Source organism: Sus scrofa, chromosome 1, assembly GCF_000003025.6.
Source record: "Sus scrofa isolate TJ Tabasco breed Duroc chromosome 1, Sscrofa11.1, whole genome shotgun sequence".
NCBI classification, from domain to species: Eukaryota; Metazoa; Chordata; class Mammalia; order Artiodactyla; family Suidae; genus Sus; species Sus scrofa.
Window position 1 is genome coordinate 3,281,883 of NC_010443.5, and position 25,311 is coordinate 3,307,193.

General features: G+C 43.4%; 1 protein-coding gene across 1 annotated transcript in view; it reads left to right on the plus strand.

Moving 5' to 3' along the window:
• Positions 1-25,311, plus strand: part of PDE10A (phosphodiesterase 10A) — a 273,819-nt gene that overhangs the window by 161,465 nt on the left and 87,043 nt on the right. Inside the window, 3 exon segments of the mRNA XM_021071805.1 lie at positions 3,227-3,255; positions 20,250-20,370; positions 20,871-20,920. Of these exon segments, the coding sequence (XP_020927464.1) occupies positions 3,227-3,255; positions 20,250-20,370; positions 20,871-20,920 (200 nt within the window).

The window sequence follows — 25,311 nt, forward strand, 5'->3', positions numbered from 1 at the left end:
CCTCTAGGGGATAGTTTTGTTGCATGAGCTTTTCTTCTTAAAACTTTAAAAGATTATTAAAATGATGTTTCGATTGAAGACGTTTTTTCCTTTTAAAAAAATTTCTCTGACAATCATCAGTATTCCCTTTTTGAAATTACTTTAAAAAAATTCCTGGTTTATTCATCCCACTAGAAATTAAGTTCCGTGAGAACTAGGATAAACGCCTGGCACATAGTGGATCCATAATATATATTTGTTGAATAAACAAATGTTTACAGACCCTGATGCCACATAAAAATTAGTTTCTGCTGTTTTGAACATTTTTGTTGCTAATTTGATGCTCACGAATGACTCAAAACCTGGCATCCATGGCAATTTCCTTCTTTCCTGTGATTCCCTGTCCTTTCATTTTTAAGTGCGCTTCATTCCTGAACCACGTGAAATGCTGTTCCAGCAGCTCAGTCATGAGTGCTTGTTGGACGCGGACAGAGAAATTCCAGAGCTGTGAGTTCTTAAGACTCTAAGGTCTAAGTTGTGGTTCTTAACCTGTTACTTTGAAAATGACGATGTGGAAAAATTTACTTTGCAGTATCAAATTATATTGACAGGATGTTGTTTCACTTCGGACTTAGAAAATGGTAAAAGAAGTAGGACACCTCGCCCAAAGTGCAACAGCAGGTGACTGCCTGTATGGGCTTCACGGTCCATGTTCTGAGCCACTGGCTGTACTGTGTCTTGAATGCATTCCTCCCGTCCACCACCCCCCGCCCCCATGGGAAAGAAAGTGAATGAATTGTCTTCCACATTAAATTCTCCTTGGGCAGGAGAGTTCAACAAAATGAAAATTCCAAGTATAGGAAATAGGAAGCCAGCTTCCCTGATCCTAACAAACTCACTAGGCTCATGAATTTCCTAATCAATGCCATGTTCCCTAAATGTAATGGACTTGACATTCATTTAACAAAAATCATTTGACTTTTAAGTTGGAGGCATAGATAGAGGATACATTTCTAAATCTGCGTATATGGTGGAAAATCCAAAAATTAAGTTATAGGTAACATTTTTCTTTCAAATACTTTAAACTGTCCATAAAGAATTTAAAAAGTTGGTTTTTATAAATACCAATCAGTAGAGTATCAGTAGAGTATTTTATGTGTACTGAAGTGTGAGAAGCACTCAGCAAAACTAAAGAAAAAAGGAACATTTATTTACAGGTTTCTGGAAATTCGAGCTCTCCTTCCTTTGAATTGACTTCCTAGACATAGTGATGACTGGAGAGAGAGAGGCTGCAGAGGCCACAGCTTGGAGACCCCGGGCAGTCCCGCAGTGCACACGGCACTCCTGCTCACACAGCCGCTGCTGCCCATTGCGTCTGTTTTTACCCACCTTGACTTTTCGTGCCTGCTCATGAGTTTCTGAGGTTAAAAACTTTTGAAAAGTATAAACGTAGAAGCTTCTGCAACTTTTTAATCTGTTAATAAATTTGTTGTAATGATTAAATCAAATGGTCATGTCTTCAGGAAGGTTTAGAAAAGAATGAGAGGTTAGTAGTTATTTCCATGATGTTATTTCAGTGTATAAGATAAAGTAAATATTTTTTCCTATAACATGGTTACTGCCTTAGGGAAATCAGGTGCAATACTCAAAACATTATGTAACAATTATTAAAAAAAGTATGAGCAAGTATGTATTAATAGAATAATACGAAAAAGGGACCGTTTATTGAATAGCTCCTGTCTGATAGTTCCGAGCTGGATAATTTTTTAGAAGTTCACAGGTAAAGTCAAAATGCAGAAAGCTTTGAAGACTAATTTACTTTAGACTCTGAAGCATCCAAAGTCATGATGGATGGGATATTCTTGAAAGATATACTGGGTGGGTAAGTGGGTGTGCATGTGTGCCTCTGTGTGTGTGTGTGCCTCTGTGTATGTGTGTGTGTGTGTGTGTGTGCCTCTGTGTGTGTGTGTGTGTGTGCGCCTCTGTGTGTGTGTGTGTGTGTGTGTGTGTGCCTCTGTGTGTGTGCCTCTGTGTGTGTGTGTGAGTGTGTAGGCGTGATTGTCAGGGCAGGTGTTGGATTCAGGGACCAGCTTAGAAACTACTGGTTGTTTGGTGATTTGGGACTGGACTTGGTGTTATTTGTGGAAATGGAGGGTACGCAGTAAATCTGAGAAAGGTTAAAAAAAAAAAAAAAGAGGAAATAACAGGATTCAGTGGCTTCGTTAACAAGAATATTGAGGAGAAAGAAGAATCACACCCTTTCCGGACTTGGGGGACATGTTTTTGTCAGCGGTAAGATGGGTGAGGCTGTGCTTTGGCGTGATGTAGAATACATAAGAAATTTCGCATGTTAAGTGTGCACTGATGGGGGTGGTTGGGGTTTGATTGCTAAGCAAGACGTGCAGTAGTAGCAGCAGCATCGAATGAAAGGCTGCCCTCCCAGGGAGTGGCCTGGGGAGGCCCAGCTCCAGTCACCCTTCCTCTGGAACGGCCACATCAACACATTTCTCTGGGTCAAAACCAGTTACCAGGTACTCACAACCAGCGGACCAGATGTGGCCCGTTGGTTTCTTGTACCCTGCTGGTTACACAGGCGTAATCTTGCCATGTAGCCACCTCGCACGCGGGAGAACCCTTCAGATATTGATATTCACCTAGCTCAGGTAAATCCATCAGTCTCCTTTCACCAGTAAACAGTGCAACATGCTTGTACAAACAGCCCCACCACCCTGGGGTCCGTGGTACTGAAAAGTACTCTTAATAGGTAGGTTTCACGCTCTCACCAGGGGGCCTTGCAGACCTATGTCTTATTTCAGCAAATTAGAAATTCTGGAAATTACCCTCACAGCACAGACGTTAATGACTATTTGAGATATTTGTGTGACTGTTTTCATTTCGAATATTGCAAATATTACAAACCCTCTTCTAGGTACGTATATTTGATAAACCACAGTGTCGCCATATTTGCAGAAACTGCTATTTTAGAATCTCTACAAAGGTCATCTTGCAAATGACTAGCAAGCTGCCGTGTTATTTCATTTCCCTCCAAAATTAATAATGTACATCCAGCTCTAAATTTCCTATGTTTAACTTTTACTTTACAGTTTTAAAACCAAATTCTTAGATTTCAGAAGAGGCAGCATGGCATGTAACCTCTGAGTCTATTGAGAGCGAATGACATGCTCTCTATTTCAGAAACTACTCCATTTCTAATTGTGTTTTTTCTTCCTTCCTTCTGCATCTCCAGATGAATCGGCTCCTAAGGAAGTCAGCAGGGTAAGTAATGGGAATAGAATTTTTGTTACCACAATATAGGAAATATATTATTTGGTATATTTTCAGTGCTCTAACATGTTAAAGTGTTAGGAAATAATGGCAAGACTGAGTGCCTTCTTTAGAGTTTCACTCAGGCGGTGGTTTTCGTTTGTGTGGCATGAAGTCCACAGGGAGTGGGGTTGCAAACCCGAGACCTCCAACGGCGAGCAGCCAGCGGACATAGCTCTCCGGCCAGCACGTGCTTGTGGAGTTCTCCATTAGAATTCAGATTGGATTTCTGGCTGCTCTTGAAAAGCCCTAAGATCAGGTGGCACTGACTCTGAGTTCCCGTGTGGCATCGGGTTGCTCAGGCTTCGTCGCCTGCCATGCCTGCTGCCTGGCCAGCCCTGCCTTTGAGTGCAGGCACCTTCTGCAAGAAGAACGGAAGGTGACTCTTCATGAGTTGATCACCTGGCAGTCTTCAGTACTTTTAGAATATCAAAGGCACTGTTTTCCTGTCCACAGGAAACACTTGATGTCCAACTTAAGAGACAGCAAATTTAAAGGCCTTTTAGCATACCATGTTTAATGCTGCAAACTTCTAATTCTTTAATCACATATGAAATAGAATCCTAATTATATATCATGCTTATAGATAAAGATCTTAAAGTGTGGATTGAATATTGAAAATAATTCATCGGAATCGTGTCTGATGCAAACGTAGGTGAGAGATGACTCTTTGTCATAAGATATAAACTGAAGTACCATTAACAGGATCACGTATGCAGACAGAGTCCTTTCTTTTTGTTTATCTGAGGAAAGGAATCTCTAAAATGACCAGGGCCATTGCTGGACACTGGGCAGAATTCCCTCGGTCCATAGCAACCTGATAGACTCTTAAGGTTTCTCTAAATCTCTCTAAGGCTTCTCGCCATTCCTGGGGCCTTGCATGTGTCACATTTCCAGAGCTCACCGTTGGGTAGTCCTCAGGCTGTGGTAATCAGCGGGTGGAGGCATCAGCCGGAGCGCAGCAGGAGTGGTTAAGAAGCCGTGTTTGAGGATAAGAAGTGGACGTGGGCAGTCGTAGATCCTGGGTTGTTGATATTTGCCAAGCTGCTGTCTCTCATCTCTGAGGTTGTGTCCTGTGCTCATCAATATTCTTATTTGATGAACCCCGACTAAGGGCAGCTTACCTCAGTCTAACCTTTACAGCCCTCAGAAGACTGCAGACGCGGTCGTTGTTGAGGGCGGTGGGAAGCGAGACGCCCGAAGAGGTGGTTTCCGTCCCCCGTGCATCTTCCCTCACCCAGTTCTGTGGATGCAGAGATAGAGCCGTGCTTCTGACACCTCAGCGTCGTGACTCCATTCTCCTGTTTGCAGAGAGAGAGCTGTGCTTCTGATACCTTGTTTAGCCAGCGTGGTAACTCCGTTCTCTTTGTCTGCGGAGACTCCCCCTTTGCCTCCAGCATCCCTCAATGCAATGAAGATTTTGTACCAAAGTGTCTGTCATAAGTGACTGTCCCTGCAGCCCACCCTTCAAATATAAGCCGGTTTTGTTTGGCAGCAATAGCTGTAGAGACAGAGAGTAGCCTTTTTAATGGAACGCATTTCTGTGTACTTTAGTTGTGGAGACTGTCACAAGACATCGTGGTCGCAGACTGCCGCGTACCTCTTGCTGTGCCAGCACCTCCTCGAGTGGAGAGAGGGGTGGAGACAGTGCCACATAGCATCTTTAAGGCCCCTGGAACCGATGATGAACTATACATAGTGATTTTTTTGCTATTATTTTATAAGATTCTCTTATTTTATGCCTAATTTTGAAGAAAGTGCATCTCTAGTTGAGAAATGCTGAATATATGAACTGATAATCTGGAATAGTATCCATTGCCGGGACCTTTAAAAGTTTTCTTTTTCCCCCCAAAGATACCCCATATCTTGGTCAATGCTCACTTGACTGATACTTGGACTTTGCTTTAGAAAATAATATACTGCTGTTTTACGTGAAAATTAAGATGTAGAAATAACTAGTGCAACCTTTTGGTGGGTGGTGACTGGCCGCAGAGCGCATCCGTTGTCAGAAGGCGGCTCTGCAGTGAGGCAGGTGGCTATGCCAGGCAGCTCTGGTTATCGTGAGATACTTCCTCACTCAGCTAAACCGCCTCTCTTTCATCGCTGTCTGCTAGTGTTGTTTGGACTTGTGTAGCAACTCAAAACAAGGGCTGTCCTCCCTGTGCCATGTGAGAGCTCCTGAAACAGAGGGACTGTGCCCTGACTCCCAGTGAAGCAGACTCCCTTAAAATGATTCTTTCCCTGCATGCCTCCTCCGGATCTGGTTGTCATTCTCTGGACAAAGACTTCATCAGTGACACATGTTTAGAGGGTGGCAGCTATGACATGACATGACGGACCAGCTATGGCTTGACCCTGATAAGATGAGGGGCAGATCACCCTTGGAAGCTATGGATCTATAACAAGGGAGAAATAGCTTTTTGAAGAAACTGTAGGGCATTTCTCCTTATCAGTCTTTGAGTAAACTGAGATTTTTTTTTAACATGGGGTCAGATCAGACCTGTCGATCTTAAACCTTCTCCTTTCCCTCCTTCTTCCTCTCTCATTCCATCTCTGCCCCCCCCCCCCCCCCCGCCACCTCGTCCTTCCCCCTTACCTGTCATTCAATAGACAAATACCTATTCAGCATTTACATGCCAGGCATTGTTCTAGGTTCTAGGAATACACTGCACAAGGGTAGCTCAGTTCTCATGGGATCGAAGGGCATGGTGGAGACAGCTAAAAAATTATTTTTTAATTTATATGTCAGATGATGAGTCCTGTGATAAATACATGAAAGAATAAGCTGACAGAGAGTGGTGGTAGAGCAAGGGGACTTACTGGCTTATTGCACATATAGAGAGGTCGGGGGAGGGGGGTGTGATAAGGTGACCTTTGAGCAGGGACCTGAAGGGCGTCATAGGGTCAGCTGAAGGCGGACATTGCCGTAGGGGCCCTGAGGGAGACCAGCCGGGCAGTGGGGTGGGAAGTGTCACGACCACCGTACGTGTTTGCCCTGCGCTGAGAGGGGGGGGCGGAGGCGGTGATGGCTCGCAGGCTGGGCAGAGGTGGCCAGAGGTGCTGATGTGGCGCCCAGGACGGGCGGGTGTGCGCGGAGGAGCCCGCCGCGCTGCTGCTCGGCGTCCGTCACGAGTCGCCGCTCGTTGGGCCTGAGCGCTTCGCGGGTGTGGGGGCGCCGCGGGAGGAACGGGCGTGGGTGCGGCTGGGAAACCCCGAGCTTGCTTTTGGACCCGTCGGCCCGGAGGTGACAGGCCGCGCAGTGAGCTGTTGAGAGCGCAGGGGTGCGTGTCGTCAGGCGGGGAGGAGAGCTGGGGCGGTGCGGGGTCCGAGGCGTGTGGGCGGCGTTCCACAGCGGGGACCCACGGAGGGGTGCCTCTCGGGGGTCTGGCTGCAGGACGGGGCTGAGCGCCGACGTCTGGACACGCCGGCTGTTGGTGAAGGAGACAGAGCCCGTCGGCAAAGGAGAGTGAGCAGTGCAGCGGGGAGAAAGCTCCTCTGAAGGCAGATTCGTGTTGTAATTTTAATCGCAGGACTCCACACTGATTTAAGCTGCATTTGGTCTTGTTCCGACCCTTCCCAACCTTCTGGGGTGTCTCTGTTTTATTCTCTCATCTAACGTATTGTCTCTTTCTCTGTGTTGAGGCCACGAATGTGAGTAATTTTTCCAAGTTGTGTTCCTGTGCCCCCTTTTCAGTAATTTATTGGAAAATAAGTAGAACACTGCTACGTGTAGAAATGCCACCTGTGAGGTTAAGGTGAGGCCCTGCGTCCACACCTTGTTCGAATCGGTGCAGCGAGACCGGGCCGATGTTCTAATCCGACGCTGTCATTCAGTTGTCACGGGGTAAATGAGCCTCCACGCTGGTCTCTTCAAGGGCGAACCTGGACAGAAGGGCTGTCTGTCCTCGCAGCATGTGCACCAGCGCGGGGCAGAGTCAGTAAACACAGTGAGTTAGTAACGCGGTGCCCTGGGCTCAGTGGTGGTGAATGCTGTAGAGACAGCCAGGGCAGAGCACGCGGGCGTGTGAGTGTGCAGCCGGGGCCGACGGGCCAGCGGGACCCGGGAGAGACCAAGGGAGGCGAAGGGGGGAGCCGACTGAGAACCGGGGGACGACCCTTCCGGCAGAGGGCACAGCCACTGCGGAGGCCCGGAGGCGGGAAGGTGGGAGGCGCAGAGGGGCCCTCGGGGCCTGAGCTGGACGAGTGGAGGAAAGAGCCCTGGTCAGAGAGGCTGCGGAGGGACGGACGGGAGGCCTGTGCGGTCAGTCACAGCTCTGTCGTTTGCGTGCGGGTAGTCAGCGCCGTGCGTCCTTTGTTGTACTTCACTGGTGCTGTTGTTGCAAGTGGTTCCAGCTTATAAAGCAAAAAGATTTCCTACAAGAAAAGAGAGAAAGTATCCAGATAAGAGTATCTGGGTGCTGAGTGCTAGAATATGACAAATGTAGCCAGGTCTAGAATTCTCGGGTACCACCTTCGCTCCTCTAAATGCTGTAGATACGTTTCGTCATGTCCTAATTTTTTCTTTGTAAATGTTACTTTCTTCTCTGTGTACTTATAAAACGCTGCCATTTGCTTTTGGGAGTCATTAGTTTCGCTAGGTTCCGTGTAAATGTTTTAACTTTTGTTAATTTAGCCTGGCGTTCGGTGAGCTTTCTGTCATTTTTAAAGTCTTTTTTTGGTTCAGAATATTTGTTTCTTACTGCCTCAGTTCTGTCCCATTCATTTTATGCTTTTCAATGTCATCAAATATCCACATCTTTCATCGTCTCTCATTTATTTTCTCACTGTTCCTTCTAGAAGAACCATTCCGATTAACTCTGTGTCACTGACGTGACCTTCTACAGCACAACTGGTCTGTACTGTTTCTAATTCTGCGCAAATTCATGACTTTTTCATTAACCTTCGCTTCCATGTTTTGATGCTTTCTCATCATTTGTCTTAAGATCCTATTGATGATTCCCATTGGTCACTCTTCTGTAATTTTCCTGAGAGTGCAAAGCAGATGCTCTCCTGAAATTCATTTTGCCTATATCCTTCCTTCCAAGACACAAAATTAGCTTTATCCTAGGAATAATGGTATAATACCATAGTAACACCCTGTGTATTCGTAGTAAATTTTTCTTATTTTTTTAATGTTACTATATATTTTCAAGGGTTATTTTAAAATTTATTTTGAACATTTATCATTGAATGATAGAGGATTTGACATTTGTAGGTAGAAATCTCCTTGTCGCTGCTTACCGTGCATATAGGTCAGATCCTGTTCCGTCCTGTGTCGGAAGCCTTGCTGGTGAGGTTCAACACGCAGCCAGGGGGCCGAGGGGAGCAGTCACGACTGGAGGCTGGACATTCCCACAGGGAAATTTATCTCAGAGCTTTTTCTGCATTGATGGAAACAAACTGCAGTACTGGAGTTCAGATTTCGTTATCTCGTTTTCTCGTTACCCTGGCCTTGTATGGAGTGTGACCGTGTCCATTCTATTTAGTGATTCTGTTTGCTAAGTTGAAGGAACACTCGATTCTGTTAGTGAATCCTGAACCATCCCTGGATTTCTGTTTAGTGTGTTTGTAAACACAGGGCCTTGTTGCATAAATCATGGGAATTACGATCCAGCACTTGTCATACAAAATTGGGACCCTCTCATTGTCTTTCCCAGAGTATTTTTTATTAACTTTATGCCATGGTGCCATTTTCTTGGAAAAGGGGATTTTAATAAGCTCTTGGTGACTCTTTTCCATTTGGTTTCATTGCTATTACAGGTTTTACCTGCTATCTGAAGGTAGCACCTTCCTGTGAAAGCTTCCCTAAGCTGACGTGTCATCAAGCAAAGACACAGCTGCCTTAGGATGCACCTGGCTAGTGAATGCAAAGTCCAGATAAAGCACAGGCGTTCGCTAACACAGTCCGAAGCTCTGGTGGCTGGATGCTGAGTGCAGCTCCCTGTCCCTCCTCCTTCCCCGGAATGAGCACGGCAGGACCCCTCTCTCTGCTCAGGGTGCCCACTGCCTCTGTAACTGTTCCCTGCAAGACAAAGGCTCAGTGTGATTACCTTTAGCCTTTTTCTGCAAAAGCGAAAATCCTTGTCTGGTGTCTCTGGGTTAGCAAACAGGAACTAACATAGGTCTTTTGTAAGTGCAAAGCAAACTTTCAGGAAGTGGGGGATACCTGTACGTCCAGCGAAGTTGCCTGGAGATCTGTGGCAGGCACAGCCACAGTGGCTCAGTTTCTCTTTGTTTTTATTTTTCTTTATTTAATAAGGTGAGGGGGAAGAAGGTCACACAATGCCACCTTTTAAATAATTGGTTTTTTCAGGGATGGCTAGTCTTTTCTTCATATTTATAAAATACCTGTTACTGCTTTAAGAAATTTCTGAATTATCTGCTTATAGCTCTTGACGATACATTCTACATGTTAATTTTACCTTATGTGACAATCAGTTCTAGTGTAGGGAGCAGTATTGTCAGGAGCAGGGGGAGGCTTTGCTTAGGGCACAAAAAGTAAAATAAAAAAAAAATTTTTTTCCTTTCAGAAGAGTTTGAGAATAGAGGGGCTTTGCTGATGCTACAGTGGGTTCCGGGGCGAAGCAGGGAGAAGGGGGGTAGAAAGATGTCCCGGTTGGCCGGTGAGCCGGGTAGCTGAGGGCCTAGGTGATGGCTGTCCACGTGCAGGACTTGAGTTTTCCAAGATGAAGGAGAAGCACTGAAACAACAGTGGGGTGAAAACTTGTAAACTTGCCTGTGTGTTGTGTGTCTCTCTCTCACTGTCTCGCTCTGTCTCTGTTGTGCGTGCGTTATTTTGTTTTGGTTTCTCTTTCCTCATTTCGGTATCAGAGGTTTATTTCAACTTTATTATTTTTTATAGAGTCTCCTTTTGTCTTCAAGTTCCATTGAGATGTAATTGACACACAGCCCCGTGTAAGTTTACAGTGTGCACAGCGCAGTGATTTACATGCATCCTGAAGTGATTATCACAGGATAAGTTTAGCAGCCATCCATCATCTCATATAGGTACAGAATTCAAGAAATAGAAAAAAAAAAAAACCAAAACACAACTTTTTCTTTTCTTGTGAAGAGAACTCAGAGTTTACTCATCTAACCATGTTCACATATAAAATACAACAATGTTATTATTTATCATGTCGTTTATTACCTCCCTAGTACTTATTTATGTCACACCCGGAAGTTTGGAAGTTTGGGAGGCCTTTGTCCAGCCCCTCCCGCCCCCGGCCCACACACACACCTCTGGTAACCACAGATCTGCCCTCTTTTTCTATGACTTTGTTTTTGAACTATAGCTGACCTACAGCAGTGTGTCAGCTCCTCTTCCACAACATACCGATTCAGTATTTCTATACATTTCAACCCGATAACCTTGAAAAGTCTAGTTATTGTATGTCCTCACACGTAGCTATTAAGTGGTTATTGATTGTATTTCATACCTGTTACTCATTTATTTTGAAACTAGAAGTTTGTACCTTTTAATCTCCCGCACCTCTTTCCACCCTTCTCCCTCCTCCCTTCTAGCAAACGCTTGTTTGTCCTCTGTATCTATAACTCTGTTTATGTTTCTGTTTGTTCATTTGTTCTGTTTTTTGTTTTTGTTTGTTTGTTTTGTTTTTTAAGTAAGGTTGATTCACGTTTCTTCAATTTCTGTTGTCCGGCAAAGTGACCCAGTCATGCACATTTCCCTGTGCTGTATACTGTGGGGCCCCATTGCCCATCCATTCCAAATGTTACAGTTTGTATCCACCAACCCCAAACTCCCCGTCCATCCCACTCCCTCCCTGCTGCCCCCTGGCAGCCGCAAGTCTGCTCTCCATGTCCGTGATCTGTTTCTGTTTTGTAAGGATGATCTTGCCATATTTTATTTTTTTTTATTTTTATTTTTTTTTGTCTTTTGTCTTTTTGTTGTTGTTGTTGTTATTGTTGCTATTTCTTGGGCCGCTCCCGCGGCATATGGAGGTTCCCAGGCTAGGGGTCCAATCGGAGCTGTAGCCACCGGCCTACGCCAGAGCCACAGCAACGCGGGATCCGAGCCGCGTCTGCAACCTACACCACAGCTCACGGCAACGCCGGATCGTTAACCCACTGAGCAAGGGCAGGGACCGAACCCACAACCTCATGGTTCTTAGTCGGATTCGTTAACCACTGCGCCACGACGGGAACTCCTATTTTAGATTCCACATATAAGTGATATCGTATGGTATTTGCCTTTCTCTTTAAGACTTACTTCACTCAGTATGAGAGTCTAGTTCCATCCATGTTGCAGCAAATGACATTATTTTGTGCTTTTTTATGGCTGACTTGTATATACGTACCACATATTCTTTTTTTTTTTTTTTTCTTTTTTCAACAAGTGGCCGCACCTGCGGCATATGGAAATTCCCAGGCCAGGGGTCGAGGCACAGCCACTGCAGAAGCAACACTGAGTAGTTATGTTGTGAGCCACACGGGAAGTCCCGTACCGCATAGTCTTAATCCATTCACCTGTCAATGGACATTTAGGTTGTTTCCATGTCCTGGCTATTGTGCATAGTGCTGCGATGAACATAGGGCTGCATATGTCTTTTTTTTTTTTTTTTTTAATGGTACTTTTTAAAAAATTTAATTTAATTTTATTTTTTTATTCTTTTAATATATTTTTTTATTTTCCCACTGTACAGCAAGGGGGTCAGGTTATCCTTACATGTATACATTACAATTCCATTTTTTCTCCCACCCTTTCTTCTGTTGCAACATGAGTATCTAGACATAGTTCTCAATGCTATTCAGCAGGATCTCCTTGTAAATCTATTCTAAGTTGTGTCTGATAAGCCCAAGCTCCCAATCCCCCCACTCCCTCCCCCTCCCATCAGGCAGCCACAAGTCTCTTCTCCAAGTCCATGATTTTCTTTTCTGAGGAGATGGTCATTTGTGCTGGATATTAGATTCCAGTTATAAGTGATATCATATGGTATTTGTCTTTGTCTTTCTGGCTCACTTCACTCAGGATGAGATTCTCTAGTTCCATCCATGTTGCTGCAAATGGCATTATGTCATTCTTTTTTATGGCTGAGTAGTATTCCATTGTGTATATATACCACATCTTCCGAATCCAATCATCTGTTGATGGACATTTAGGTTGTTTCCATGTCCTGGCTATTGTGAATAGTGCTGCAATGGACATGCGGGTGCACATGTCTCTTTTAAGTAGAGTTTTGTCCGGATAGATGCCCAAGAGTGGGATTGCAGGGTCATATGGAAGTTCTATGTATAGATTTCTAAGGTATCTCCAAACTGTTCTCCATAGTGGCTGTACCAGTTTCCATTCCCACCAGCAGTGCAGGAGGGTTCCCTTTTCTCCACAGCCCCTCCAGCACTTGTTATTTGTGAATTTATTAATGATGGCCATTCTGACTGGTGTGAGGTGATATCTCATGGTAGTTTTGATTTGCATTTCTCTTATAATCAACTCTGGTTTCTCTTCAGATACTCTGGTTTCTCTTCAGATCGTATAAATATTTTGCCTTTTACTGCATATGTCTTTTTGAATGAATCTTTTTTCTGGATATATGCCCAGAAGTGGGATTGTTTGGTTTTCTAAGGTATCTCCATTCTGTTTTCCATCATGGTTGTACCAATTTATATTCCCGCCAACAGTGAAGGAGGGTACCCTTTCTCTACACCCTCCTCAGCATTTGTCATTTGTTGACTTGTTAATGATGGCCATTCTGACTGGTGTGAGGTGATACCTCACTGTAGTTTTGATTTGCATTTCTCTAATCATTGAACATTTTTTTTCATGTGCCTGCTGGTCACCCATATGTCTTTGGAGAAATGTCTATTTAGGTCTTCCATCCATTTTTCAATTGGGTTGTTGAGTTGTTCTGTTATTTTAGATTCCATACATAGGTGAAATCATATGGTACTTGTCTTTCTCTCTCTGACTTATCTTGTTTAGCATAGTACCCTCTAGATCCACCCATGTTGTTATAAAAGGCAAAACCTCATTCTTTTTTATGGCTAACATTCCATTGTATATGTATACCTCATCTTCTTTATCCACTTAGCTATTAATGAGCACGGAGGTTGCTGCCATATCTTGACTTTTGTAAATAATGCTGCAGTAAACAAAGGGGTGCGTATACCTTTTCTAATTAGTGTTTCTGTTTTTGATTTGGATAAATAACCAGGAGTAGTATTGCTGAATCATGTGATAGTTCTATTTTTGCATTTTTGGCGGGGGGATCTCCACACTGTTTTCCATAGTGGCTGTATCAGTTTATATTCCTACCAGCAGTGCATGAGAGTTCCTTTTTCTTCCTAACATTTGCTATTTGTTGTCTTTTCAATTTAGTTCCATTGTGACAGGTATGAGGTGATATCTCATTGTGATTTCGATTTGCATTTCACTGATTAGTGATTTTTTTTTTGTTTATACAAGTTGGGTTGTATGAGTTCTTTGTATAGTCTGGATATTAACCCTTTATCAGATATATCATTTGTAAGTATCTTCTCACACTCAGTAGATGGCCTTTTTGTTTTTCTTATAATGTCCTTCACTGTGTAAAAGCTTTTTAGTTGGATATAGTCCCATTTGTCTATTTTTGCTTTTGTTTCCCTTGCCTGAGGAGACATATCCCAAAAAAATATTATGAATGCTGATTTCAAAGAGTGTACTGCCCATGCTTTCTTCTAGAAGTTTTATGGTTTCAGGTCTTACTCTTTATTTTTGTGCATGGTATGAAAGAATAGTTAATGTTTGGTTCTTTTGCATGTAGCTGTACAGTTTTCCCAACACCATTTTTTGAAGAGTCTGTCTTTTCCCCACTGTATATTCTTGCCTCCTTTTTCATAGACTAATTGCCCATGTAAGTGTGGGTTTATTTCCAGGTTCTCTTTTCTGTCCCGTTGATCTGTGTGTCTGGTTTTGTGCCAGTACCATACTGTTTTGATTACTGTAGTATTATAATATAGTTTGAAGTCAGGGCGTGTGATGCCTTCAGCTTTTTTTCTTCCTTTTCAAGATGGTTTTGTCTATCAGGTTCTTTTATGTTTCCATACAAATTTTAGAGTTATTTGGTCTAGCTCTGTGAAAAATATCATTGGTACTTTGATAGGGATTGCATTGAATCTGTACATTGCTTTGGGTAGGATGGTTATTTTAACGAAACCTAGTTCTTTCAATCTATGAACACAGTCTATGTTTCCATCTGTTTGTGTTGCCTTCAGTTTCTTTCATCAGTGTCTTAGTATTTTCTGAGTATAAGTCTTTTACCTCCTTAGATTTATTCCTAAGTATTTTATTCTTTTTGATGTGATGGTAAATGAGATTGTTTTCTTTCCCTTACTGAAATTTCATTGTTAGTGTATAGAAATGCAAGAGATTTTTGTATATTAATTTTGTATCCTGCAACCTTATTGACCTCATTGATGAGCTCTAGTTTTTTTTGTGGTGTCTTTAGAATTTTCTATGTATAATATGATGTCATCTGCAAACAGTGACAGTTTTACATCTTCCTTTTTAATTTGGATTCCTTTTATTTCTTTTTCTTGTCTGATTGCCATGGCTAGGACTTCCAGTACTATTTTGAGTAAGAGTGGTGAGAGTGGACGTCTTTGTCTTGTTCCTGATCCTAAAGGAAATGATTTTAGCTTTTCTCCATAGAGTCTATTTTTGTTTGGTTGAACTCATACTGTTTTGTAACAGTCAAAAGTTTGACTCTAAGATGTATTTCTAGATACTGATAATCACCAACAATGGAGTTAGGACCTCATTCAGCCTAAAAGGGCTTGAGTAAAATAGACTCTTTTACTTCTAAATGTATTTACTCCAGATTTGAACTGTGAAAGCAATGCTCAGTGTTACACAGAAAGAGGAAATCTAATTAATGTAAAAGTAAGTATTTGTAGTTCTTTCAGGAATATTTTGCAGGAGTTCCCTTCATGACTCGGGGTTTAACGAATCCGACTAGGATCCATAAGGTTGCAGGTTGCACTAATCCCTGGCCTCGCTCAGTGGGTTATGGATCCAGCATTCCCGTGAGCTATGGTGTAGGTTGCAGATGGCTCGGATCATGCGTTGCTGTGGCTGTGGTGTAGGCCAGCGGGTATAGCTCTAATTCAACCCCTAGCCTAAAAAAGAAAATTTCACCAAACAAACAAAAAAAAAAAAAAAAGGAGAAAATTCCTACCTAAGATAAATTCCTACCTAGTATGTATTCAAAAGCTAAGAAAATAACTCATCTCAGTAAGAAAGCTTATTCCTAAAGCAAAAATTAGAGCATTATAAAAAACAGAAAAAAGTATTGACCAGTTTTACTGGTGCAAACGTAAGTGCAGAAATCAGTACCCACAGAAGTAAATAAATTCAGCAGCACTGTCCTTGCCAAGAGTGGTGGCAAGTAGAAACCAGTGCAGTTATCCTGGTAGGAGATGAAGATGGTTTGGACGAGGATGATGATAAACGGAAGTGGGGAGAAGTGCTTAGATTTGACAGGGCGAATTCTCATGCATTTTGAAGGTAGAGTTAACAAGAATTGCTGGTGAATTGGATGTTTGGTGTAACAAAAGAGGATGCAGGATTGTAGTGGTGTTTTGCCTGAGCAAGTGTAAGGATGGGCAGCTATTACCTGGATGGGAGTGTTTGCAGGAGAGAGAGGTCAAGGTGTGTGTGTGGAAGGGGGGGGTAGGGTCGCTATTAGGTGCTTAATCTTGGATGTGCTAAGTTTGAGGCACCTAATAGATTTCTCAATACAGATGTTAAGTAGTTGGTTGGCTATTTGAGTCTGGAATTTGGGGGATGATCTGAGTTAGAGATATAAATTTGAAAAGCCGTAGTAACATGGAAGATTTAAGAACCAGCAGCATGTAAGCTGGTGTGTAAAGTGGTGAGGCTAGACACGGTCACTGGGAAGGGAGCGTGGTTCGAGAAGAGAGGACACATCCAAAGGCCAGCCCTGGCACGTGACCTCTAGAATTCTAGGAAGACCTACAAAGACCGAAAAGAGGGGTCCTAGAGGCAGGAGGGAACTCAGAATGTGGGGGGAGAGTACGTCAAGAGAAAGAGAACAGTCCACTGGTGTGTTAAATGCTGCCCACATCTCAAGGGAACTGAGGCCCGAGAGGTCACCTTTGGACTTGGCAATGTGCACGTCGCTGGTGACTTCTGTAAGAGCTGTTTCTCTGCAGAGATTAGAGTGAGTTGGCGGGGGGGAAGAAATTGTAGGCGGTAGGCAATGGACATTTATATTATGGGACTTTGCCTTAAAAAAGAGAAATTGAATGGTAGAGAGAATTTTTTATTGAGATTTAGTTGACATATATACCATTTTGTTAGTTTAGGTGTGTGGCATAATAACCTGTTGATCAAACTAAGCATCTATGAGTCCAAGTCAAGACACAGAATTGAAAGTTTATTCAGCTGAATTGAATCAGTACCTTAGTCAACTTTCTCCATCGGGTTGTTTCCATGAAAGCATCTTAGAAGTACATTATTTGACATTCATCTCCATCTGTTTCCTCTGCCTTTCCTCGCATGATAGGACTTTTGTGAGTAGCAAAATGGCCATTAAGCTAGGAACAAATAGGAACTATGCCTGTTCTTCACATTTATGTGTAATGTGTTCATATATGATGGTTGGAGTGATCCGCTACGGTCTTTAATATTTGAGAATTAATATTACGTTGATATGGTGTAGTTATCGTAATAAAACATTTGCTCTTCTGATATTTATGCAATTGTCACTGCTAATCAAAGTAAACAGGGTGCACCAGCCCATCTGTTAGGTAAAGATTAGAGTCTGAAGCTCAATGTAAACAACAGCAACAACAACAAAATCATAGGTCATAGATTATCATAGAAGCCTATGTCGAAAGATATTTTAAAGAATGTATTTCAGTTTTCTTGGTACACAGATGAGAAGAGTGCAGAGACTCGAAAGGAATCTCATGATAAACTGTCCGTAACCCCAGATGTCTTCTTGTTCTCACTTGTGTGTGACAAGCCGTTTCCTATCCAGGAGATGGAAAACAGCTGGTCAGTGGTCTCAGCCCTGCCCTCTGGCCGTGCAATAGGGCTGCTTCTCACGATTACACTGTCGGAGAAAGGAGTCAGTCTGTATCTCATTTCTATAGGGACTCCTCTATCGAGTGGCTAAAAACCCACCTGAAATCTAGCTGAAGCGTCCCCTTCCCACAAGGAAGAGGATGTATTGAAAGAATGGATTGATTCCCGAAAAAGATATGCCTGCGGATAGACTTTTAGGCATGAAGGCTTTTGCATGGCTGGGTCCATGGGTTCAAAATCTGTCATTTTAATTCAGTCCCTATCTCTTGGCTTCAGTCTCAGATAAGCTCTTTCCCAGGACTCTGCTTGGGATGGGGGGTTACAGGACTGGTGGTTCTGATTAGTGGCGAGGAAGAGAGGGTTTATTAGAGTAGAATATTTTCTCTGGAAAGTTTCCCTGGAAAACTTGGAATAACCCAAATAGGATCTTTTTACAGATGATAAAGAAACAACATTCATGCTGTCATATTGTGTAGCCATCAGAATGTTCAGTGTTAGTGATTTTTACGCAGATTTTCACAATCACAGTGGTTAATTTCCCCTTCACCCTGGGCTCGGTTACCCAGCTAAATGACTTTAGACATTTGGGGAAAAGTAGGAGGAAACACTGAAAATTTGGGGCTGTGAATTAAAATACTCCCCCAAGGGGTACTGGTCTCCCAGGCTTTATCCAAGAGGTTCTGTGAGGTGGCTCAAGTCTGGAATTCGTTGTGGTACTCTGACTTTCTGTTGTAGTCAAGTCAGACTTTTGTTCACTTAAGCCGGAACTTTTCTCTTTAGATAGATGGCAAAACAGTAAGTTGTCCTCTTTATTTCAGTTCTGGAGACACTGTGATCAAGTGCTTGACCCAGTGTTAAAGTCCCTGTGGCCAGATCATTCTGGTTGCAGCTTCGGTTCTGTCCACTATGCTGACAGCACCGGCCTTGCCTCCAGGTATATCACGTGCTACCTCTGGTCCCCTGCTGCCGCACGAGCCCCTCTTGTCAGTGACTTCAGGACACGCACTTGGACGGCAGTGGTTCCCAGAGTCCTTCCTGGCCCACAACGCAGATCTCGTCACACAGGCCAGGGCAGCCATGGGAGTGTTCTTTCCATGGCCTTGATGAAGGGGGGGTGTCCAGGGGATCCAGCTGCGACCTGGGGAGACGGTCCTACAGAACAAATCCACTCTAGCACCCAGTCTCCCCCGATCAGGATATAAACCACGGAAGTTCTGGTGTTTCAGCTGCATTTAGTGTTGGCCATTGTGGGGGACAGATTTCAGCCGCTGAGCCCTGCACCCTGAACCCCGTACTTCTGCTTAGTGTGCACACATCCAGAAAATTTGCCTGGGCCAACATCCCCTTTATTCTACCCTGTTCCGGCACCCGTGAGAGCCGTCCTCACTCATTCCCCCGGTGTCTGTAGTACATGAGCTAAATCTCGTCTGTTCTTTTTGGTACATGTTGCATCTCTTGACAAGTCATTCCTGCTACTTCGTTTTCTGGGGCCTGCCTGGACTGGAGTCTGTTTATAGGTCAGAAGCAAAGAGGGTGGTGGATGATCAGCAGCGGGGCGGGGCGGGGGAAGGGGGTGCTGGGCAGGCCTCACTCAGACCGGCGAGCGCTAGGCTTCAGTGCAGTCTGTCCCTACATCTCATGACACCGAACGCTTCCTTCCCGACCGTCCTGTCTGAAAGGTGGCCCCTCCTCCAAAAGCGTCTACTGTCACCTTCCCAGCTTTTGCATAGCGCCATCACTTCTGTCACACCGCAGAGATCGTTCGTTCTCTTCTGACCAGCATGCAGGTCCCCTGAGGACTGGGACTTGATGTTGGCCGTGCCCTGGCATTGCTTGCGTGTGGGCGAGCGCCTGCGAAGCGTAGATTGGCGGGGTGGGCGGCGAGATGGACGGACCGGTTCATCCTTTCTCTGATGCGCTCGCTTCCCACCTGCTTCCTGAGGACGGCGCTCAACCGCAGCAGCGAGAACCGGGCCTTCCGGAGCCGCGGACGGCAGAGTGGGGCGGGGGCGGGGGCCCGAGAGGGTCCCCGAGGCGGACAGTGAGTGACTACGTCTTGCAGCGCGTGGAGGCCGCTCTGGGACAAGTCCCTTTTTCGCTGAGTGCAGTGGGAAACCCGGGGGTGCTCTCAGCCCCAGAGTGACGGAAGTTTATGTATTTTTCACGCTCACCATGGCTGCTGTTTGGAGAAGAGGCTGAGGCAGGCAGGCTTTGTGGCAGGGAGGATCGTTAGGACTGTTTTTTGGTCCTTTTTAGAAGACACAGTGGCAGCTCGTGCTGGGCGTCGCCAAGCCTTAGCCTCCATCTTCTTCCCGGCCCTTGGTCCCCCTGCCGTTGTCCCTGGCACCGCAGTGAAGCCTCGGGCCATGGACTTGCTGTAGGGCTGCTGTCATCACAGTGGTGGCTCCAGCGAGAGCCATCTACTCTTGTTCTGGTGACAAAACTGAGATCACACTAGAGTGGTGGCCACACAGATGCAAGAGAGCTCAGAGTTATAGGCCAACTTTGTCCCGCCCAGTGCTGTGTGGAAGGTTGACTTTTCTGACATCTTAGGACGTTTCGTTCACTTAGTAAACTTTTGAACTGTTTTTGCTGATCTAGTTGCCTGAGACATTGTACGTAAAGTTTCAGAAAGGAAATCGTAGTTCATCACATTTGATGTTTTAATATAAATAAGCATACATGGAGTCTGTAGATAATTCTAAGTGAGTCATAGCCATTTTAATTTTCAATATATTTTTCAGTAAATCATGCTTTTTAAACCATGATCTGTAAAAGCATAATGAACAGCTTATTATAGAATATAAAGGCATATATATTAACGGTATGTTTTACAAACTAAGGTGTTTTTATTTTATTATATTTAATTATGCCTCTTCTTTTATTTTTTAATTCAAAGTATCAAGATACAAATATGCAGGGAGTCGTATATGAACTAAACAGCTATATAGAACAACGGTTGGACACAGGAGGAGACAACCAGCTACTCCTCTATGAATTGAGTAGCATCATTAAAATTGGTAAGAAATGTTTTATATTCGTCCTAATAGAAAAATTAAGCCAAAGATAAGGTTAAATTATATTCTCTTCACTCATGTTACATAGGTGGGTATATGTACATCGTTCTTTTTGGTTGATGCTTATATTGGTTATTCGATATTATAAATATCACTTCTGTTTTTAAATACTTTAAAAATTAAATGTAAGGCTCAAATTTTAAAGTATTTTCTGAAAATCTGATATTTAAATTTGACAAATGTATTATTACATCATATATTATTGCATGCATTTGAGGATGTCACATCTTAAAAATTACAATAGTTAATGAAAAATAACGAAAATATTTTAATTATGGAATTGAGTAAAGCCGTAAATTATTTTGTTCAGTTTACTGCATGACCATTAATTATGCTAACGAATCCATTCACAAGACTCATATTTGAGGTCTCGCCTTAGAGAATTCATACATGTTATATTCTTCCATTGAGATTAGTTTCTTCCTTTTTTATTACTTTGGCAGCCACAAAAGCTGATGGATTTGCACTGTATTTCCTTGGCGAGTGCAATAATGTAAGTATCTACATTTAGACGTAGGTTCTCTACGTGAGAGAATGTTAAAACCTTTTTTAAAAGATGATCTACTGTGTTACAAACAACTTAATAGATGTGTTGTAATTAAGTACTTTCACGCTGGTTTCATATTTTGTTTCTATATGTGGTTGTTACCAACTGGGAATTTTACCAGCATGGCAACATTGAGGCATAAAATCTCATGTATTTGTGTTGTTTGGGTTTGGGTTTGTGGAATCCTAGTTTGTGAATGGCGTTTCTAGACGTACTGTTTTGTAGAGAAGTTGTTTCATCACTGCAGGCTGGGGTGTCGTGGACAGTATGTGCCCTTCTCTACAAGCACAATCTGCAGTGGAATAAAATGAGAAACAAAGGTTTGTGCAGTTTTTTGAGATTTTAAAAGATGTCTCTAAAGATGCAGAGGCGGGGTTGCTGAGTCTAGATTTCCTGATGTTGTGGTGGCCGTGGCTCAGACTGTTTCCCGCCGTGGGGCGGCTCAGGCGGACCTGGACCCTTTGTTTCTGGTTTGACGCCTAAAGCACAGCCCGCTGTCAAATGCACTTGCAGAGGTGCTTTCGAAAGTATTTTCAGACGTTCAGTTGCTGGCGTTGGATTTTTGTTATGATGTTAAATGTACATAACAATTTAGAAAAATAGTCTGAGCTGATAACACTTATATTCATAGCTTAAATATATGAAAGTAAGTTATAAATTACTTTGCAAACATTTACTGTGTATATCTTGTGTGTTAGGCATTGTTATCTGTGACTGGGGATGTGCTTTTGCAATGCGTTCTTGTGAGTCATCAGCATGCGTGCTGTTTATATTGCGTAAAATGTTAACAGCAACAGCGATACAGCACTCTGAGATTTTTAAGAGCCTTCGTGAGTAACCGAGTAGTGTGAAGCACGGCAGTATTTACTTAACTTAGGACCGATCACCTGCATTCCCCTGCCTTGTGCGGGTCTGCGGTGCGAGATTGAAAGCTCTTCAGGGCAAGACCTTTCCTCATTCACTTCTGCCTTCACCCAGCCCCTCTCCTAGCGCAACAGACAAGAACAGGGCTTATTAAATTGAATTACTCAGATGTTTGTCCTATTTCTAAATAAATACTTTACGTGATTACACATTGGTAGTATTTTAAAATGCCTAAGCTCCTCGAATAACAAATAGATCTCTTTCCTATTCATTCTAAAAATTTATTTCTAAAATTTGAGATTTTTATTTGAAAATTAAGAATTCCTTATAGGAAATCATTATGTAATTTGCAGTAACTTTTATGACTTCTGATATGTGTATTAGCGTGTGATTGCAGTAATCTCCGTCTCCTTCCTCCTTCCCTGACCTCTCCAAAAAACCCGCAGGGCTTGGCCACGGCAACCAGGTTAGCATCCTGTGACCCTTGACCTTCAGTCACAGCTCTTTGCGACCCAACCTGAGAGCTGTCAGAGTCTCTGCTGAAAACTTTGATTGCGGACTCAGCATTCCAGCTGTTTACCCGCAAAGGAATGATGTCAGCCCCAAACTGAGGCTGCTGCTGTGGGATGGCCCCTTCTCCTCCGAGGGAAGGAGAGGGGTCGGGGCAGTGGGGGCGGTCAGAGAGCGGCGGGCGGGCGGCCGGGGTCCACCGGCTCCGCCCTGTGGAGTGGCAAACAGTGCCCGACTCGTGGAGCTTGGATTTAGCTTCCCAGCCCCACGCTGTTCGTCACCGGGCTGCGCCTGTCGCCTTACTGTCTGCATGATGGTGACAGAGGAGAAGCTCTGGGGCAGTGACGTCCAGAGTGCAGTTCTCTGTGTGTCAGTCCTGATTCTTCTCGTCCCCTCATCGCGGGGATGGTGCGTGTCCCTCAGGCCTGGTCTGCTCTGCATTCCCAGCACCCCTGGTTCCCTCGAGGCTCAGGGGTCCCTCACTCCTCCTTCCTTCCCACCTCTCGGGGCTGGTCTGTCTTGTTCCACAGTGTAGCCCTGGGAACAGCGGGCGCGTAGCAAAACTTAGCCTTTTCTGACCTTCCTCAGTCGGGTTCCATGCTGTTCTGCTTTCTCGATGTCATGAACTTCTCCTCCGCAGAATTGAGCTGAATCTGTAATTACGCATTTAGCTGTGGCTTGTTTGGTTACTTGCTTACCTGGCATTCTCATTAGTGTGTGAGCTTCACGCAAGCAGAGACCTTGTTGGCCTGGGAGGCTCACGTTAGGAAACAGTCACTGTCCTTTGCTCTTGTTGGTGTCCTTTCCTGCGTCCACACAGGTGGCAAGGCCTTATTGCTTTCCCAAGCCAGCGGTTTCCCTGGATAGGAGGAGGACGTCTTGTCTGAAGCCTGAAGTGCCCTGACGTGTTCCTTTAGATGCATCTACGAAATCACCTGTTTCTTTGCTCCTCATTCCGTCTTGTATCTCCGCTCTGAACACTTGGAATCAGTTTTCTTCTATCTTTTAGAACTTCCCTTAGTGACAGTCTTCTGGTGGAAAACTCAGTTTTTGTTTGTCTGAATAGATCTTTATTTCACTGCTTCCTTGAAAGATATTTTTTGCTGATTCAGGTTGATAAACATTATCTCTCCATGTATTAACTATAATATAGTTACACTTTTCTGGGGTTTTGATCTATCTCAGCCCTTCTTCCTTTTTTTTTTTTTTGCTTTTTAGGGCCGCACTTATAGCATATGGAAGATCCCAGGCTAGGGGTCAAACTGGGTCTGTAGCCGCTGGCCTACACCACAGCCACAGCGACACTAGATCCAAGCCGTGTCTGCCACCTACACCACAGCCCACACCGGATCCTTAACCCAGTGAGCGAGGCCAGGGATTAAACCTGAATCCTCATGGATACTAGTCCGATTCTTAACCAGCTGAGCCACAACGGGAACTCCCTCTTCTGTATTCTTTCTGAAATTAGTTTCTTGGCTTTTGTTTCATCTGCCTTTTATAGATGGTGACTTTTATGCTCATGCCTTTTATTTATTTTTTAACTGTAAATCATGTTATTCTTTGGGCCGTTTTAAATGAATATTCTCAAGACTGTTGAAGTTATTTTCCTCTTTTATTCCTAGAGTTTGGATATTATTTGCTTTTGCCCATCACCTAAGGCATGACCAATGTAGGACTATTTTAATTGAAAAATGTAGTTGAGATTTTTTTTTTCAGACCAAAGAGTGGCATAGATTCAAGCCTCAAACCCACATGATGTACAGTTATTATTTTCTCTTGAATTTATTGCTGGAGGGAAAATAAAAACTGATGTAGTTTCCTTCCAGCAATAAATTCAAGAGAATCTGATTTCCTTGTAATCCCCTTGCGGCTGCAAGTGTGTTCATCCTTCCAAGATGAGATTGTACCTCTTTGCTGGTCCTGGCCGCATGTGGGGGTCTCCCATTAGACTTCCCACAGGTTTTATCTCATATTTCTTACTTGCCGTGGAGCTTTCCTGGGGGAAGGTCAGTACGGTTGACCCTTGAACAGCACAGGGTTAGGGACTGATCCTCCGTGCCGTTGAAAATCCACATATAAGTTCCCAATTGGCTCTCAGGTTCCAGATATCCACATCTGCAGATTCAATTAACCGTAAACGGGGTGGCTCCCCTGTGGTATTTATTGAAAAAAAATACCCACATCAGTGGACCCTCACAGCTCAAACCCACGTTGTTCAAGGGTCAACTGTATATCTAGGTCTTAGTTGATACTCTCAAGGAAAAAAAACCAGTTTGTGACTTGTTTCCTCGCAGGGCTCCATATCACTTCCTTTTAGATTTCCGTGGATGCCTTCCACCCTTCTCAGCCCAGCAATGCATTATTAAATATTTGTAAAATATGCTTTATCCATCTCTTAAATAATTTTAAAATTATTTTTTTCAGGAGTGTCAAATTATCTAATCTGCCATATTGCTGGCAACAGATGTTGACATGCTTCCAAAATGTAAGCTAATCGTATTGAAGAAGATACAACTTTTTTGCGCAGATGAGCAGATGCATGTATATTTTCATATATTTCTTCCTTTATACATGAAAGGTAGCATATTATAGATATTTATTAATGCTTTTAAAATTGTCTCTGGATTTTTAATCGTGGTTAGAAAGTGTTTCTTAATAACTCACTTCCAAAACAAAATGTATATACTTTAGTGACAGAATTAGAATAAAGCAACCCCAATAGACTGAGATATCCATAAATAACCAAGGATGAAGACTGACAAATTGGGAGGAATTATAGCACTCTTATAAAAGTATCGACTTTTTTCATAAGTGAGAGTCAGAAATAATTTAATTTCTGAAATTGATGCATTGAAAAATATAATTTAAGTGATATTTAAATATATTAAAAGTTACACTAATAGAACTTAAAACTAGTGAAATTTAAATTCGTAGTACCAGAGAGGAAACTTTTAAAGAAAACC